Source organism: Ovis canadensis, chromosome 26 (assembly GCF_042477335.2).
Source record: "Ovis canadensis isolate MfBH-ARS-UI-01 breed Bighorn chromosome 26, ARS-UI_OviCan_v2, whole genome shotgun sequence".
Taxonomy (NCBI): Eukaryota; Metazoa; Chordata; class Mammalia; order Artiodactyla; family Bovidae; genus Ovis; species Ovis canadensis.
Genome location: NC_091270.1, coordinates 39154615 through 39173885, shown reverse-complemented (window position 1 = coordinate 39173885; position 19271 = coordinate 39154615). Strand labels below are relative to the sequence as shown.

The following is a 19271-nucleotide window of genomic DNA, read 5'->3' as shown; positions in this document are numbered from 1 at the left end:
AATAAGAGGGCAAAACCATCATGGGAAGGATTGAATCTCAAGTTCAGGACTAGAATGTCAGGGGGAGTTGGGGAGGAAATGGGAGGGAATGGGATTCAGGAGGGGCACACAGTAATTTTAAATTAAAAATTTTGAGACAGTAATTTTAATGTTTTATTACTGAAGTTAGTGGTTGATACATTTTTCTTGTATGTCAAACATTTAATTAATTAATGATAATCTTGCCATTAGTTAATTGATAACATATCTAAAGATGTTTTTGGATATAATATTTTTGGAAGGAAAAGGTACTGATTTCAAATGTTACCTGAACTGTATCGAATCAAAAAAACAGCGAGTATGTTATGAAAACAGCAATTTAAGCCACATGAGACACTGTGATCAAGTGTCCCAGGGTAAGACTGCATGGACCATTAGCTAAAGCAACATCACCTTCATTTTACAAAAGCAATTAGTACATGCTTCAGTCTTCAAAGTGAGCAAGGATTACCTACTCTTAAAAAGTTATTAAAAGCACTTGGCTTTTGACCCTTGGAGCTCACTGGGTCCAAAGTATGGGTCAGCTTTTTTCCATTGTAATAAAAATTACAAAATGCTATTTTCCTAGACTCTATTTAAAAGCACAGATGTTACATAAGTTATTGTGATTCAAAAGCATGCACTTTTATGTAGAGAAAAGTAGATAGCTCATGTCATGGTGTTTCATTAATCAGTTAAAACACTTTAAGTCCAGGTAGGGACAAGAATATGGAACAAGGACAGGAAAGTAAGCACACACAGGACAGATTATGAATTCTGACCTAATTCAACTTGTAGATCATTTTCAGTGCAAACTGGGTAAAGAAAAAGCAGACAGTCACAAAATCGGCTGCAGTCAGGGTCTGTGTGGGTTGGTAGGGGGATTAATGAGGATGAAAGGCCATGAAGGTTCACGCCAGGAATACTTCATGGGCAAAGTGGGAGTCATGCTCAGGGTAACAGAAATAAAAACATTTTCTGCGAACTGACCTCACAAGAATGGGAACCTGGAATGCGTGTGGCGGTGGCTGAGAAGATGGGTGCGCTGTTTTGACCCATTCATTCCGGTGTGATCAGTGAGCAGGGGTTTACCCTTACCTCCCTGTTAAGGCCCTTTCCAGATGCCTTCTTTTTATTTCCCTTTCTTTCTTTAAAAAATATTAAATGTTTATTTTTTCCCATTTCCCAGCTTATTAACACTTGGCTCTTATTAACACTTGGCTAATCCTTGGGGTTTGTGCAGTGTGGCTGGTCACAAACTGTTGTTATTGTCTTAAATGGGGCAAAGGGGCATTTACAATAGATTTTCAGCCTGCACTTTGAAATCACTTTTCTGAGGTTTAGCCTCCATGTTTATCTTCAGCTGTGCAAAGACTATGCTGCGCCAAAGAGCTCTGGCTGGAAACACAGCTTGGGTTCTAAGTCACCAATTTATACAAAGGATCACTGAAAGACTGAAAGAAATCTTTCTCTTCTTACCCTAGCCAAAAAAAAAAAAGAAGGAAAGAAGAAAGAAAGAAGCTTAATAAATATTATGCACAAGATGTTGTACACAAATTGGGATCCATTACTGAATGTACATCTCACAAATGTAGAGTATCCTATGTGTAACATTTCCAGTGCCGTTCCCATCCTATTGCTATCAGGGCCACCTGCATACAAAGAACACAAATAAGGCATCCTTGGGTTGTCTTGTCACACCTCTACATTTCCCATCCTGGTGCTCCCAGCTGCACACAAGTTTTGCTGGCATTTGGTTGCATGTGGTCTGTAGCCCTAGCATAAAAGAAAGGACCTCAGTTTTCCCTGTAACTGAATGGGACAGTATTCTACTCTGGTGTGTGCTCAATCGTTCAGTCGTCTCTGACTCTTTGTGACCCCATGGACTGTAGCCCGCCAGGCTCCTCTGTCCATGAGATCCCCAGGCAAGAATACTGGTTCGGGTTGCCATTTCCTTCTCCAGGGGATCTTCCTGACCCAGGGATCAAACCCACATCTCTTGGGTCTCCTGCATTGGCAAGCAGATTCTTGACCACTGTGCCACCTGGGAATGAGTGCCGGCTGTTAAATAAGCCCTCTCCAGAGTTCCTCAGAGAAGGCAATGGCACCCCACTCCAGTACTCTTGTCTGGAAAGTTCCATGGACAGAGGAGCCTGGTAGGCTATAGTCTGTGGGGTCACTAAGAGTTGGACACGACTTCATTTTCACTTTTCACTTTCCTGCATTGGAGAAGGAAATGGCAACCCACTCCAGTGTTCTTGCCTGGAGAATCCCAGGGATGGGGGAGCCTGGTGGGCTGCCTTCTATGGGGTCGCAGAGAGTCAGACACGACTGAAGCAACTTAACAGCAGCAGCAGCAGCAGCAGCAGCAGAGTTCCTATCAATCAATAACACTTACAATAAGAAAATCTACCCAGGTGAACTAAGACTTGAGAAGGCTTGGTACCATGCTCATCCACACGTTGCTGTGGGTTTGGTCCTACCATTCCTTTCCTGCCCCCACTGGTTTATCATCTCATTTGTTCACCCAGGAGCTACACATGAGTCAATGTGCGTGTGCTCATTTCATTTGGCTGGAATTCACTAAATGAAATTCTAGCTTCTTGTAATAGCACAAAGGAGAGGTGTTCCTTTTGCAGTCTGAAAGTACATGCTCAAACTTGTTTTCATCGGTGAAAAATTATAGTCCAAAGACTGACTCATCTGAGGTGAAAAACAATATGTTTGATGGCATCCTTTACAACCTGAGATGGGTTTCGTTTTCAAAAGTTTTATTTTAAATATAGCATATTGTAAAGGTATATGAGGAATGTCCTTACTCATCCAGTTTAGCTCTCTTTTTTTTGGCCAGATGTTTATGTTGGTGAGAAACCAATAACACTGTCTAGACCTCTAGGATATAGTAATCAAGCATGAATGGAAAACATTCAGAGGTCACACTTCAATCTGGACCTACAACATCCTGCTATTCAAAACCAGATTAGAGATGATGGCTCATGATAAGCTGATCCACACCGAATGCTGAGTCAGTGATTTGAAAGTTGTCTGCAAAAAACTAAATATGTCACCAAAATTCTACAAGATAAAACAAAGTCTAGACATCATTAAAGGAGCTGAATCTCTGCCCCTACTCCAGACTGTCAACAACCAGATGCTACGTTGTGACTTTTACATCAGCATCCTGTAAATCAGAGAGCCTTAGTCTGTTTTTGAGAAGAGGTTCCCTGAAGTCTTGGCTTCCTGAGGGATGTACGTGTGTGTGCTGAGTGTCCGTGTGTGTGTGTACACAACTGCCTAGATGTGTTCATACTGATAATAAATGCCTTTAAGAGACACAGAGAGAAAAGTGATTTGTGGTGTCAGGATACTTAGAGATTACCAAGCAAGATTTCAGCTGGCAAAATATGCTGTGTTTTTTGCTATGTCCTGGTGATTTCATTGAGAGGCTGTTAGTTAGTTTTTCATTAATAGTGTTTCAGCTCTTGACTGAAATAATTTACTGATTAGAGATTCTTGCAGTACAGGATCAAAACTGACACTGAATTCAACACAAAGATATTTTTACTAATCAAATAAAGAGGAGACTGGATATCTCGGCAAATCATAAAAACAGCCTCTGTTCTCTTCACCTCCTGGTTGCCACTCTCAAGCCCTTACTGAACTTTTGACTGGGAATACATTTGTGTTATACTGAATGCAAGGTGTGGGTCCATGACTATCTCAAAAAAGGACAAACCTTATTGCTTCCAGCCTACACTGGAGCAAAACTGTGGTGGGATACTTAGGAGGCAAACAGGTGAATCCATTCAGTTACTAGTGTGAGGATTTTTTTCCCCAGTGTTGAGGAACATCCATATAACTTATCTGGCTGAACATGTCAATGCTATTGTGAAAAAAATTTTCAATATGAAACCTCTGTATTTATCATCCTCCGAGCACACACGCATGTATGCGCACGCGCACACACACACACACACACACACACACACACCGCTGCTGTCACATCCTCATAGTGACACAGAGGCTCTTCTCTGCAATGATTCAAATGTTTTCATTTCCATGTGCAATAATGGAAAAGTGATAATTCATGATTTGAAAAGCTAGTTATCTCAAAGAAATTTTCACGTATAAATAATGTTTATTGGGATACAAATAAGCATGACTCTACCAAAGTACAGAAAAACCAGTAATGACATAGTCTGGATGTCTTTTATTAATGTACTTGGGTCAGTAGTCAGTTCCTACTGTAGGCAGACAGGAGAGAGACAGTGGGAGGAAGGGGAGGAAGGAGAGAGGGAAAGAGGGAGGAAAGAAGAAATGAGGGAAGAGAAAAGGAGGGACGCAAGGGGGAGGGACAGATACTGACTGGTTCAGCAAGCGCCTTATGGGATCCGTCAAACCATGCCCTAGAGGCTAGTTTTCTCTGTAGGTTACTTTTTTTCCTTCCAACTAGACTCTAAACTGTGGAAGTCTACGGACAGTAATTTACGCTGTATATTTTCTAACAGCTAGCATTATAGTCAGTGCACAATCAAAATTAGCTAATTTGTAGCTAGTACAAGGTTATGCCCATGCAATGCAAAAACCCTCTGTCACTCTGCTTCAGGGGATGGTGTCTGCCTTCTTGGTTGTACAGCCTCTGAGCCATATCTCACATTTTCTCTAAGGCCCCTTATTTGAAAACAAAATGTTCAGCTTTAAAAACTTTCTTGCTTTCTTTCATCCTTTGGCTTCTCTACTTGGAAATACTAAGATGCCACAATTAACTGGATTTTTTGGACTATATTAGAGAAGTCACTTTTAAGAGAAAATGAGGCCATGATAGGTGAACATACTTTCAGTACTCAAAATATGCTCTAAAATGTGGAAGCTGATAAAAGCAGTATTAATTCAAAGTCATACCTTCTTTGGTAATTTTCTCACTGATTTAAACTCTGCATTTGATGGATAATTAACATTCAAATTATTTTTTCTCTAATTTTCAAATTACTGAAAGCAATCTAGAATGTTACTGATCTGAAATGAACTAAAATTTTTTTGAGATCATTATATATATACGAGAATACAGAATTGCTTCACTATGATTATATGTGTGTGTGTGTTAGTTGTTCAATTGGGTCTCTTTGTCATCCTATGAACTGTAGCTCACCAGGCTCTTCTATCCACAGAATTCTCCAGGAAAGAATACTGGAGCAGGTACCCATTTCCTTCTCCAGGGGATCTTCCTGATTCAGGGATCGAACCTGGGTCTCCCGTACTGCAGGCAGATTCTTTACTGTTTGAGCCACTACGGAAGCCCCCATGATTACATACTTGACCCTCAAATTCTATTACCTCAAGTATTTTTCTGTTCAGAGTATGATATAACCTTGGTGACTGGTAAACATTTAAGAAAATAATAATTATGCTGTATTTTTTGAGGTGTAATAATTATGTCATATTTTAATATAACTCATCCATCATTATCTTTCTTTTCTTTTAAAAATCCAAAATAGGAATATCTCTTTTAAAGTTATTATGGGAAGAAAAAATGTCCTCACTTCCAATTTGGTTCCATGAGAAATTCTGTGAAATAACAAAAGACTTAGAAAAATCTATTTTAAGTCTATAGCCCATGTATGTTGAGATCTGAGATCAATCTCATCAATAAACTAAAATATTTAAAACACAATCTCCAAGTTTAGCTCATTTGGAATTCTGAATCAGTCAAAAGCACCCTGTTTTAGATAGTGACATATTTTAAACTTTAGCACATTTCAACTTTGTAAAAAAGTCAGTATCTCATCTTAAAAGAAACAATTAAAGCTATGATCTCATAGCACTTTGGAGGTATCGAGTCTTTGTTCCATGAAGAGAATGGCTAGTTCATCAGGGAAGATGCACTAATTTGCCTGATCCTTCTTTGCAGAGAGGGTCTCCCCTTGCTCCATGGGGTTGTCCTCTGATGGGCTGATTTACTGATTTACATTTATAGGTTACTCTGCTCATGTTCCATCCCTCCCACCTGTGCATGATTTCTCTATCTTCAGCATTTTGGAAGATGCAGTTTGCACTATGGAAACAATAAACGGATCATGTATATCTTTAAAAACTACATGTGTTCTTTCCAATACTGCCCCTTCCAAGTGTGTCTTTTCTCATCCCCTCGAGAGTCACTGGTTTAAAGATCAAATCAGTGACAAGTTTTAGACCTCTCTCAAAGTCAAGAGACACTGCACAGTTCTTCCTCAAGAAAATGGGGTTCATGTTGCCCATGCTGGGTCCTTCTTAAATTCAAAGGTAGAATTCAGATGTGATGTTCATGGCTGGTGGTTAAGGACTGTGTCTGTCTTGTTAGTTATCTGGTGCTTAGCACAACATTTCGCATATGACAGATTCTCAATACATATTTGTGATATTAATTAATGATGATGGCATATTTGGATGTTTCTGATTTTTGCCCATGGACATTCATTAATGGATTTTTAAGGTACTGCCAAAAATACCCTAGCTTAAATGGAAATAAAAATAGTAGTACATACCTCTCAGGATCATTTTTAAGATTAAAGCACTTGGTAAACACTCAAATGACAACTTATTGTTATTATATTATTTGTCATAAAGAATGCATCCAGTGATAATAACCACCTCAGGCTGGGTGCCATATTTAGTTCATATTACAAAAAAATTAGTTCATACTAGCTGCTTTGTCTTTGATGATTGCCTGAGGAATGTAACAGTAGTCCTGTAGTTGCTAGTTTGATTATTAAAGGAATGAGTAACTTCGGTTTTTTCCATGGTTAGGTCTTCATCAATAATTCCAGGAAAATGATTCATAAATATCAGCGGTTGTTCACAAGCAATGTGGGAAGAGCACAGAAGGATCAATATGAACACATCATCATTACAAGTAAACAGCCCCAACACACGCCTTGTGAACAGCATATCTTCTTTCTTCAAGAATGGCCTATTATTATTAAGTGACAGGAACAAGAAATTGCAAAACACATAGAAGGCAAGCTTGACTTCACTCTACTCCTTAATCATTCCTCTAAAATAGAGGTCCTCCAGTGGAATGTTCTTTTAAATCCAGTTTTGGTTTCATGATACAGATTTTGATGCTTAGGCAGACCTGTCACTAATATGAAACAGTCACTCCGTTGTGCCCAACTCTTTGCAACCCCATGGACTACAGCCCACCAGGCTCCTCTGTCCATGGAATTCTCCAGGCAAGAATATTGGAGTGGGTAGCCATTCCCTTCTCCAGGAAATATTTCCAACCCAGGGATCAAATCAAGGTTTCCTGAACTGCAGGCAGACTCTTTACAGATTGAGCCATCAGGGAAGCCAGTAGGGAAGTCACAAATACAACCCTTCTATTAAGCCCCTGACTTTGAACACATCTCATGGTTGTAATTGTAATGACCTTTGGCAAACTATGCTGGCTGTTCATACATACTATTTTATGCCATTCTTTTCTGGAGAGACGTACTATTTTAGATGAAGAAAGTTACAGAAGTTTCACTCCAGAAAGGGAGGCGTGAGAACTATCCCTTTCAAGCGGCAGCCTTGATGTTGAGCACACTTTTTCCTACTTCAGAGCTGGCCCACGTGCTTGGATCTCGCCTGCTGGTGCTGCTCTCTTTCCCATGTTTGGCTCCAACTATCTAGCAATTTTCAAAGCAGGTTCCAACTCGTTTGAGAAGACTCTCAGATATTGTATAATATATCTAGCCTGACAAACTCATATCCAAAGACTGATTCCCTCATCAGCGTGTGAAAACAGTTATTCTCTAGTCAATTCTTTCTGGATTTCAACCCAGGTTCTGTAAAAGTCACCTTCGTTAGAGTCTTCTTTGTTTTGCCCCACAGGTACAGAAGTAAACCCCAAGTTCCATTCAAATGTTACCTTTTCTTTTCATTTCCTTAGGACTGGTGAACTACTTTTGCCCAAAAGACTTAGGCAAATGTTGGGGTGTCACCCTCTAGGGGCAAAGCTTCCTTGCAAGTAGAGCATAAGGAAACAGGAAGTTATACCAACCAAAAGCTGACAGAGGGTTTACTTATGACAATGACTTTTCTGAGGACTTTGCATAGTAACTCACATGATCCTTAAAACAATTTATGGCATAGATACTATTTTCATCCCTTTTTAAATTGGTGAGGAACACACTTGCCCAAAGTTACCCAGGCAGTCTGATAGCACAGCCAGCTCGCTCAGTAACTATATTATATTCCTTCTCATTCAAGTTGGTCTCAACATCAGAATGCTTTTTTTTTTTTTTTAACTGAAATAGTAACATCTAATTTAATACACGCTCATATCCACCCTTCAGAAGGCAACTGTGTCTCATGAAGCATCATTAATGGTTGTCTCTCAGGCCCTTCAAAATGTTCTATAGTGTTGCATTCTTCTAGAGAAGTCTGTTTACTGGAGGAGCCTGCATAGTTTGAGGCATACATCACTCTTGGTTAAAAGACATTCTATTTGCCCTTACTTGCTTTTCACGGTGAACCAATGAGTAGAAAACAGTTCACAGGAGTCAGTGTTTGTGGTTGCCTGTCATGGGAAATGGGCCAGAATTCTTGATGCCCTACTGAATTCAGAGCCAATATACTGCACAGTGTGTCAAGCATTCTTTTTTACTGGTGAAGTGGAGACTTGGTCAGCTGAAATGTAAAAATCTACTTTCCAAAAGATAGAAGATGCTGAACATCCAACAAAGTATCCCCGGGGGCAGGGAGGGGGGCTCTAACCTAACAGAGATATCTGAAGCATTTATTCTATGCCTATTGAATCTCACTGCTGCTGCTGCTGCTAAGTCGCTTCAGTCGTGTCAGACTCTGTGCGACCCCATAGACCGCAGCCCACCAGGCGCCACCATCCCTGGGATCTCACTGAGACTGGTCTAAGTTTTCTTAATTTCTTCATAGGCAATTCAGTTCCTCCTCTCTTTAGTGTTTAGCCACGGAACTAGTGATGTGTGTTCATAATAGGTTGGAGTATTTAGGTTTATTCCCCTTATGTCATCTTTCCCTAAGAGAATAGATTGAATACTTAAAAAAAATCAGTATGTCTTACACTATAGAAATTGTTCTTATCTTGTGTGTGTGTGCTTAGTTGCTCAGTTGTGTCCGACTCTTTGTAACCCCATGGACTGTAGCCTGCCAGGCTCCCCTGTCCTTGGGATTCTGCAGGAAAGAATACTGGAGTGGGTTGTCATGCCCTCCTCCAGGGGATCCTCCCAACCCAGGAATCGAACTAGGGTCTCTTGCATTACAGGTGAATTCTTTACCAACTGAGCTACCAGGGAAGCCCTGTTCTTATCTTATTACAGGTTAAATAAAAGCTAATATTGTATTGCTTTTTGGTTAATTTGTTCAGTCCACTTTCCAAGTTGATGAAAGATACTTCACATATGTCCTCTGGATTTTGCCTTACTTTCTGTCTCTCTGTGTCTTTCTTATCTTAATATATATATTTTTAAATTTCCTTAGAGGGAGTCCTGTTGGTGCATCAGTTTAAACTTGTTAGTGGATCTTTGTGAAATATACATCAAAGGATTCCAGCCATCTCATGTACGATAGGCTAGCATCTCAGGCAATAAGAATTTTTGACTGAAAGCATTAAGCAGGCATTTTTAATTCAGGGTCTATGGAGAGAATTCAAGGTGTCCATGAACTTGGAGGGGGAAATAACATTTTTATTGTCACTAAACGTAACTGAGATGTAGCATTTTTTTGAATTATGAATGTTGACAAATTGACACCATTCCACACAGTGGTGCTAGTATCCCTGTGACTTCATCACCAGTGGGAGTGAGACTCTTCCAAACCACATTACAGTTATCACAAAATACCATTTACACTCATCCTTCCTCCATAGTTATGGCAGTTGTCACACCCACTCCAGATCACACACAACTGCAGTTCTGTCCACAGATGGGGCTGCCGGCCCCATTCAGCCACTAAACAGGAAAGCTGAAGCTTTGCATGTTGCCACCTAGATACGGATGTTGTTGCCCAGGATTTCCTCTCTATGATGGTTGGTGACAAGGAGACGAATTAAGGATGGTTGTTCAGTTTAATGGCTGCAGTAACAATCTGCACACCCACATCTTTTAAAAACATCAAATTTATATTTAATTCCCTATATTGAATCCCATGGACAGAGAAGCCTGGTGGGCTACAGTCCATAGGGTCTCAAAGAGTCGGACACAACTGAAGCAACATAGCACCTGTTTTGAACACATTATCCTGTTATAGAATTCATTCATGTTATAGTGCCATATCACAAATTTTGGGTTTGAACACCTTGATCCTTATATTTCATTCTAATTTGTTTCTGCTATAATTTTATACATTTTATTAATATATTTAAAAATACACATTCTGAGAAGTGAGTTCAGAGGTTTCACCAGAATGCTAAAGAGATCCATTGGCACAAAAATGTGAAGTCCTACATGAAAGGATTAAGGGGCAACAGGTTTTTCAGGAGTGAAATGCTCCCCATAGCCAAGATGCCCCTGAGCCCAAGGGGAAGAGTGGCAAGGACATAGCACACACGTAAGACCGATGCACCATTTGTCCCGAGAAGGGCTGTCAGCCCCACCTGCCACTCACTGTTAACCTCAAAGTTCTAATTCCCTGAAAACACAGTGCTGTCCTATGCTTTTAGGAAAGAAAAGAGGCTGAGAATAATGGCTGCAGAGAGGACGTGAGTCAGAGAAGCCCCGTGGGCTGTGGTTGTGCAGAACCAGCAATTACACATAAAAAGGGGGATGCAGTTAGGACAGTCTGTCCTGTCACTCCTTGCGACTTGCCGGTCTTTCACTAGCAGCAAGCACCAGCTCCGTCTTTCGTTTATGTGAGGCTGTGGATCCTCAAAAATAACAGATGGAATTTGTTTTATACATAAGAGTTTAAGGCAGGGAGAGGTAAACGATGGTTTGCATATATAACACCGTTTGGAGTAGAAGAACTAGGAGCTTCTAAGTTGTGTAGTGTGTGTGTGTGTGTGTGTTTGTGCATGTGTGTGCATGTGCGTATGTGTGTAAGAGAGAGAAAAACAGAGACCTGCATTGATTGAGAAAGAAGATATCTAACAAGGAAACTTAAAACTCTGTCCCACGGCCAAACACTCCAGTCAGGTGAAACCTCTGAAAGAAACTGAAATCTCAGATTAGTGTTTGAGAAACTTGGTGAAAGTCATCAAGGTAAAGACCATCATGGAAATAACATTCCAGGTACTATTAACAGAAGTTATTTCCCTCTAGAGGCCTCCAAACACGTTTCACCTGTCACCTCATTAACTTCACAGCATAAGAGAAGTGGGCGGTTTGGATTTTCTACTGCCCTCCATTCTGCAAGAGAGGGCAAAGTGGTGTGATGTAGAATAAAGACTGGATCTGATGTTTAGAGAAGTGGCTTTCTGTGGATAATTAACAGCTAATATTTAGCCTTTGGCCAGTGGGAGGGGGTGCAGAGGAGACGTTTGAGGGAAAGTGTAGAAGTGTCCTGAGGTCTGGATGTGCACCAAATAGGTCTCCACTTGACTGAGCTATGAGCCAAGCAGGAGAGAGGACACAGAAAGAGTCCAAGTCCCCAGCAATCACAGTTAGCTATGGTAGCCAAAGTCCTTTCTTGTTCAAGTATCATATCTGTGTAAATTATATTCTACATTATATGTAGAATTCTACATATTCTACTGTGTAAATTACCAAAGAGGTTCAGATTTGTCTTAGAGAACCCTGACAAGATAAAGAATTTCTTCCTTCAGTAGACCTAAAGCTAAAGTCCCATTTGCTGTTAGAGCTGGGGAAATGTTTACTTTTTATCACATGTAAAAAGTAACTATTTTTCTCCAGGAGGTCTTCATGAGGTGCTATATTTTGGACTCCATACAGACCATTAATATATAACAGACAAATGACAAAGGAGAGACAATAACTTTCTAGGGATAATATCCTTATTCTAAGAAACCAACAGCTGTCAAAAGCTCTTCATTTACGAAAATTCAAGAGGAGGTTTGGGGAGCAAGACTGTTTGAATCAACCTCTAGTTTCAAATTAGAGCACCAAGCTACAATAAAATATTTTTGTGTTATTTTTAATAAGGCATGATTTGTGAAATCTTTCCACTTGGGACAAAGGATTTGTCAAGAAAAGCAACAGTGAAGCAACCATTTTTTTAAAGAGTCAGTCAATAGAGTCATGAATTTTACACTCCCGTATCTTATGTCTTAAACTTCTTTTGGCCAACTGGAAATTGTTATTACTCAAATCTACTTTAAAAAAAACACACACTATAAAGTTGGATTTCTTCAGGGTATCATATTTTACTCTAAAGCCACAATAAAATTATTAAATCTAAAATGTTTTACTCTTTCTTCACTACCTTATGGTAGACTTGACATTGTTTACTCTTTCCCAGTTCTGAGCAGTATTATTTAGTTTAACAGAGAGAAAGATTTTCGTGGGCATTTGAGACAAATTTACAGCCTACAATGATAAGTAACTGGCAGATTATCTTCCTAATCTACTTTATCACAATCACAAACCTTAACTTTCACCTCTTCAAGTCATGTCAGTACAATTAGGTCAAAGTCAAAGGGCCTTTTATCAAGAACACATAGCACAGAAACCTGGATTGACACTTGGAGGCCACATCCAATATTTTTAACCGTTGAGAACTTCATTCACTCTATGGAAAAACAATTGGATTAACCAAGAAGGTTAAGAAAACATAATCTTTGACCCATCCATGCAAATAGCAGAAGTATACAGACTTGGAGAGTAAACAAGAAGGAGCCATTAAACACTATTGGGGTGCCTTCCCTGGATGCAGAGAGGTTTTGTTTTTTATCATGAGAAGCTATTTTTAAAATCAGTTTATGAATATTCTTAACACCACAATCAGGCAGAGGTTCCCTTTTCCTTAACACACCCTTTCGAACAGTCTGCCATTCTGTCACACGAACGTTTGAACTGCACACTGTATTTATGTTTTATTATATTTCAAACGCCTGCCTCCAGCATACCTGACACCCTCTTGGAACTCAGAGCAGCCCCAGGCTGCCAGAGGAAATACCAGCAGGCTTTCACTGGGCTGCATAGATGACTCCCCTGCCACTCAGCCTCCCAGGCCCCTCTCTGCATAGGCCAGGCCACCTCACCAGACCAGCTCCACAGCCGACCCTCCCCGGCCCATCCGACCTCGGTGCTTTCGCCTGGTGGTGTTCATCACCACTGATTCCCTGACATTTGAAAGGTCCTTGCTTTTGTTTTCAAGGTTAAAAAAAAGAAAACAAAACAACCCACAAAACCTCTCATAAAACCTTATCTAGAAATGATCAGACCAGAAACCAGAGAGGCACTGGAGTTAAAAAAAAAAAAAAAATCACTCCAGAAAAGCTAAACCTCAGAACAAGGGAGACTGAAATCCTTGCCATGACAGTGATGAACTTCACCCCGTTGATGAGCTCTTGCATGATCCGAGTTAATAACTGCGCCTGTATATTTAATTGTTTTCCTTTTCAGACCTCTCGTCCTCGCCCGCCCCTCTTCGCCTCTCACCTGCCAGCCGCCTGTCTCGGGTGTTTTTCCAAATGACATCCAGGGCTCTGGCCGTGGAGTCTCGGATGTGATCACTGAAGGACCTCCGGAGAGGGGCTCTCGGGGGCCGCGCCATCACGTGGGCCTCGGGGTCCCCCATCCGCCGCCGCCGCAGCGGACTTCAGCGCAGCCCCGGCGCCGCAACCCTCCCGCGGGGCTCGCTCCTGCGGCGGTCCCTCCCCGGCGGCGGGCGGTCGCTGTGCGAGGCGGCCGGGGTGCGTGCGCGCCGGGCCCGGGGGCGAGCGAGCCGCGCGCGAGCCCCGCGCCCTCAGGAGCCGGGCATTGCGGCTGGGCTCGCGCCGCGGCCCGGGGAGCGCCGACTGCAGGCGGCCGCCTGGCCCCGCGCCAGACCCGCGCGGCTGCCACATCTGGAAAGGCTTACAAGTGAGCCAGCGACACCCGCGCGCAGCTCTCGGGCTGCCTTCGTGGCTGTCTAGATGATTTTGGCTTCCTGTGTGATCCAGTAACCTGACTTGGCAGAGCTCGGCTGTTGGTCTAGGCAATAACGTGTCCCCCTGCCCTGGCAGGATGGGTACCCTTTCGTGTTTTGAAGGAAAGGCCGGGCAGGAGGCAGAAAAGGGACGGAGGGAGAGGAGGGGTGGGCAGGTGGGGCTGTCTTCCATCTTCACGGCTAATTCTCACTCACATTTGTGTTTTATTAGCTCATGTGTGTTTCTACATTAGGCTGTTTATGAGACAGAAAGTCCAGCCTTTAGTTGTGGTTGTGGGAAGGAGCTAGGGCTGTAGCGAACATTCTTCAGATCAATCTAGATTCCCTCTAGGAAACAGACACCTGCGTTTTAAAGCGAAATATTAATCAGCTCCTTGTATTTCCCCTCTAACTATGCTTCTACTTACAGCCAGTGGTTTCATCAGATAATTCTAGGTTTTGCCCTTAAATAAGGATCAGATGTCCTTTGGTTTTGTGAATCTTTTGGCTCCCGCTAAGCAAACTTCATCATTGTAATTGCACATCAAAAACTCTGCCCAAAAGAATTTAAAAAATAAATAGTGCCAAGCACCATGAAATCAAAATATGGGCCAACTGCTTCTTTTACAAGATATGTTTTTGAGTTTCTAAAATGCCAAGTAAATCTATTTCTCTGCCAGTGAGTTTGGCTGATTTTCTGCCTTACAATGCGTTAATAATCCTGTCTTTTTTTCACTGTTCCCTAAGTCAAATCTTACAACTTTCAGCCTTTGGCATGGAGGCTTAATACTGGCATCAGATAGTATCTAAGAGCTAATTTATAACTTTTCAAAATTACAAGATGCTGTAAAAGCACTTAGTAAATCGCAAGGCATGATGCAAATGCTAATTACTATTGTAATTATTTTTGTACATGAAATCATTTTCAACCCACGCTGATCCTGAATCTCCAAATTTCTGTAGTGTGCATCCTTTTTCCCGTCACCTTTGACAACTGAATTATACAAAGGGTGAGAATTAAATTAGTGTAGTTGTGCTCACGAGTTACAACTAATACTAGTACTACTCCTTATCAGTAACTCATGTGTCCTAAATTTACTGTTTCCAGGGTGCTCATGCCCTTGAGTCCCTCCAAACTGAGAACGTGCTCCTTGGTAGATACCACTCTGCTTTATCCCTGGGCTGGGCATAGATAAGGAGTCAGTACCAACTGCTGAGGCATGTAGACCTCTGTGCCTGTGGGAGACAACCCCAAGGGAATAGTCTCCATAAAAATCTCAAAAAATCGGACTGCCTAATACCTGGTTCCCTTTTAAAACGAAGCACCCAAAGTCTGTGTGTATGTGTGTGTGTCCTTCAAAGAAGCCTGGGCACTTTGAACCAAGTTTACTCGTTTACTGGTCAGATGGAACAGAACAGGTCTACGTGGACACTTTTTGCAGAGGAGCAGCATGAAGCAACCATAGCATAAGCAGGGGCACACCCTGTGCTAGGGATGGGGAAGCTGAAGATAAATGGAACCCTGGCTCTGTCTTGGAGGAGGGAAAAAATCACACTGACTCACAAATGATTTCAAAATAGTGTGATTAGTTCTATGATTGAAGCATGTGCCAAGGAGCACTGAGAAGGAAAAGGTAGCCTGGATTCCTCACTCCTGTTAGGCGTGGACTTCATCTAAACTTCTAGAACTATGACAGAGTCAGGGACATGCAGTCATTTCTAGCACAGATATCAACAACTGATAGTCTGAGTCATGCAAAGAGACCGACTACAAAGGCACAAAGCTCTTCTCTACCCAAACACAGAAAGGAAGGGGGAGCGAAAGAGAGGAAATAGCATTTACTGAGTACCTATGATGTATCACAGGCTCTCCTAGCACTGGCTGTAGACCCACTTATATAGACCACTACTGTTATATCGACTACTATCAGTGTTACTTTGTCCTCTTTATTGATGAGGAAGCTGAAACACAGAGAGAAATGTTTTGAGAAAGGTCAGATAGTAATTGGCAGATCCAGGATTCACACCCAGTGCTGTCTGCGTCCAAAACTCATTAGCCTCCCAATCAATTTTAATGTTCAGAAACAAATAATAGTGATGATACTGATTCATTAAAACTACCTAGGCTCAGCTGATGCTAAGTTATGGATCAAAACGTCATAATCTTATCCAACTAAAACCACCACTGGACCCACTGTGTGGAGGAAGAAGCCAGAGTTTTAGATGTTTGAGGTGATGCCACCTATGGAACATCAAGGTCAATCAGTCAAGAGAACCGAGAGCTAGTCAAAACATATTGTCAAATGATGGAGCACTCGACTCAGATCTCCAAAGTGTTCCCAAAGGACTCTCCTTCTTTGCAGCACTCTCTTTGCAGGACAATACTCCTAGTTTGATACATTGCTTCTTAGAAAAATCTTCTTATGCTAAGTACAGGTTCCATTAGGTAGAATGACCTAAACTATCTGAAAGATTTTTACGTTTTTTTAAAAGGAAAATACCAACATAAAGGTTGCTTTTTTCTTTTCTGGCCACATTGCATGGCATGTGATATCTTAGTTTCCTCCCCAGGAATGGAACCTGTGCTCCCTATAGTGAAGTGAGGATTCTTAACCACTGGACTGCCAGGGAATTCCCATAATGTAACTTTTACTGAGAGATTACTGGAGAGGAGAGACACAGCTAAATGTTTTCAAGCAAGGTGGGCTTTAATTTCTGATTTTACCATAGCCCAAAGTAGGGCTGGCAACTTGGCCCCTCATTTCTAAAAACTCATTAAATCCAAATTTCATTGTGAGGTCATTTCAAGTTCTTATGGAGAAACTTGGCCACATACCATGGGTATGGTGCAAACAACATTCTAATACACAACCAACTTAAAATTATATTTTTATTTCTGTTTTCTATCTGCACTTACTGGCCATCAGAAATGTTCCACAACAAAAAAGTGGCTTTCAGAATTTATTGTTTATAGAATAACTCCTCAAGTTATATTTCTACAAATTTGAGATAATCCAAGTCTCCTGTAATTGTGAGAGGTGAATACAGTATGTGATAATTAGTGTTGGTCTCAGTTTAGCAGATGGGAGGAGTGGGAATACGAGAAGTCATTTGGTGTTTTTCAAGATCCTGCTGGGAATTGTAAGAGCAGTGAAAATAGCAGCACCATGCCCTGATTGCTTTTCAGCTCCTGCTTTTTATGATAAAGGACGAGTTTCAGCCATTGGTGGAGCTGCCCTCTGACCTGAGGAAGCTTTGCAAACTCGTCTAGATCCCTGGAGAGTAGGGATTCTAGTCAGTATACCAAGCTAGAGATTCTGGCTTATGTATGTCTCTAGCATTTGCCATCTAAGCAAATCATCCCACTCTGGCAATGTATTACAGATTTTATCTAATTTATAAATGTCATCTTCTTATTGCAAATAAATCTTTTAATTTCATAGTGTTTCTAGGTCTGTGTGCTTTGATCTAACAGCAGGGACACCTTCTAGTCTGAGCCAGTGTAACATAAATCTGCTTTGGTCTTATGGTTACTCTCATTTGCTGATGCAACTTACTTAACCCTTTTAGGACTACTCAAATTTGGCTCAGAAGGAAAAGAATCTTCCTGCCAATGCATGAGACATGGGTTCGATTCCTGAGTTGGGAAGATCCCCATGAGAAGGGAATGGCTACCCACTCCAGTATTCTCCCCTGGAGAATTCCATGGAGAGACAGCCTGGCAGGCTATAGTCCATGGGGTCAAAAAGAGCTGGACACAACTGAATGATTAACACTTTCAAAGTTCTGATAGATTCTTTCTAAACAATGTCAATGATGGGAAATGGAATGGTTATTAAGAGTCACTGGCATGCATGGACCTAGGTCTTTGGTACAGGAAGGAAATTATTAACCTGCATTTGGTTAAGCCCTGTGAGTGAGACAGCCCCTGCAATAGGACAGCAGGTTTAGGGAATGACAATGTCTGCCCTGGCAAAATAAGTCTATCTCCAGGGCTGTAACTTCACAAAGGAGTTCTCTTCCATTAGGTAGGTATCCAAAAGCCCATGTCAAGGAGAATTCATAGTCTGAAGCTTCTGTACCTCTGAAGAATGTGTAAATGGTTTCTGTTTACTCCAGTGAATAACATCTAGCATGTAGATTACATGCTGCCAATGACTGCTTCGTTTTGAATTTTGTTTAATTAATATGATCATCTTTACTGCATTTACTACATTTGTACATTTACTACTACATTTGGTGCAAATGGCAATTTTATTTCTTAATTTGCCTCTACGTTTGGAACACTAAGGGGCTTCCCTAGTGGCTCAGAGAAGAATCTGCCTGCAATTCGAGAGACCCAAGTTCGATCCCTGGGTTGGGAAGATGCCCTGGAGAAGGGAATGGCAATCCACTTCAGTATTCTTCCCTGGAGAATTCCATGGACAGAGGAGCCTGGAAGGCTATACAGTCCACAGGGTCGCAAAGAGTTGGACACAATTGAGCTATTAACACTTTGGAATGCTAAGGGTTACACTGAATTTGGTTGAGCATCTCTTTTGTGATAAACTCTAACGTTCTCAAAGGGCTCAAGTCAAGGTCGTGTACACTGTTAGGTATCTATGTATGCTTGATGGACCAGAAGACCATAATGACCATATTCTTGGTGATCTCTGATCTGGCAGACAGGACTCTCTTAGAATCGATATCTATGTATATAGTTCTTTAAATATTTATACTTTTGTCAAATGTGCAAAGCACATAAGTATAGTGATTTATTACCTAATTTACAAATAAATGTATATATTTGGGTTCTATGCTAAGAAAGTTTTACTGATGGGAGTTAATGATCAAAGTTCAGAGACTTTCTCTGCAACTAATGATATATACCAAAATCATACTATCTTTCAGAGTAAAAACTTGTTTAGGGCATAGTGTTGAATAAATATAAAAGAGGAAAGGGTGTAATAGAACAGGAAACAAATATAACAAGAGAGAAAAAGACTTCCTTTTCTTCTTGACTGATGCAACAATTTTTTATTTCCTTTTCAACTATGGATATCTCATGCTTTCTGAAACAAAGTTCACCTGGGCTGAGAGAAGTCACGCCTGTGAAAAAGGAAACTGCTATGGAATGTTTGTGTTACCCCCAAATTCTGATGGTAAGGAGGTAGAGCTTTTAGAAGGTGATGGGGTTATGAGAGTGAAGCCCTTATGAATGGGATTAGTGCTCTTAAAAAAGAGACCCCAGA

At 41.1% G+C, this 19271-nt stretch overlaps 1 protein-coding gene across 3 annotated transcripts in view; it reads right to left on the bottom strand.

Moving 5' to 3' along the window:
• The window catches only part of DLC1 (DLC1 Rho GTPase activating protein), a 518014-nt gene that overhangs the window by 169655 nt on the left and 329088 nt on the right, over positions 1-19271 (bottom strand). The window contains exon 1 of one of the 3 annotated variants that reach the window (XM_069573137.1): positions 13572-14107. The exons of the other annotated variants lie outside the window; for them this stretch is intronic. Coding sequence (XP_069429238.1) covers positions 13572-13710 — 139 coding nt within the window. The 5' untranslated portion in view covers positions 13711-14107. Of the gene's footprint in view, positions 1-13571; positions 14108-19271 lie in introns of those variants that run through there. 3 annotated transcript variants of the gene reach the window in all.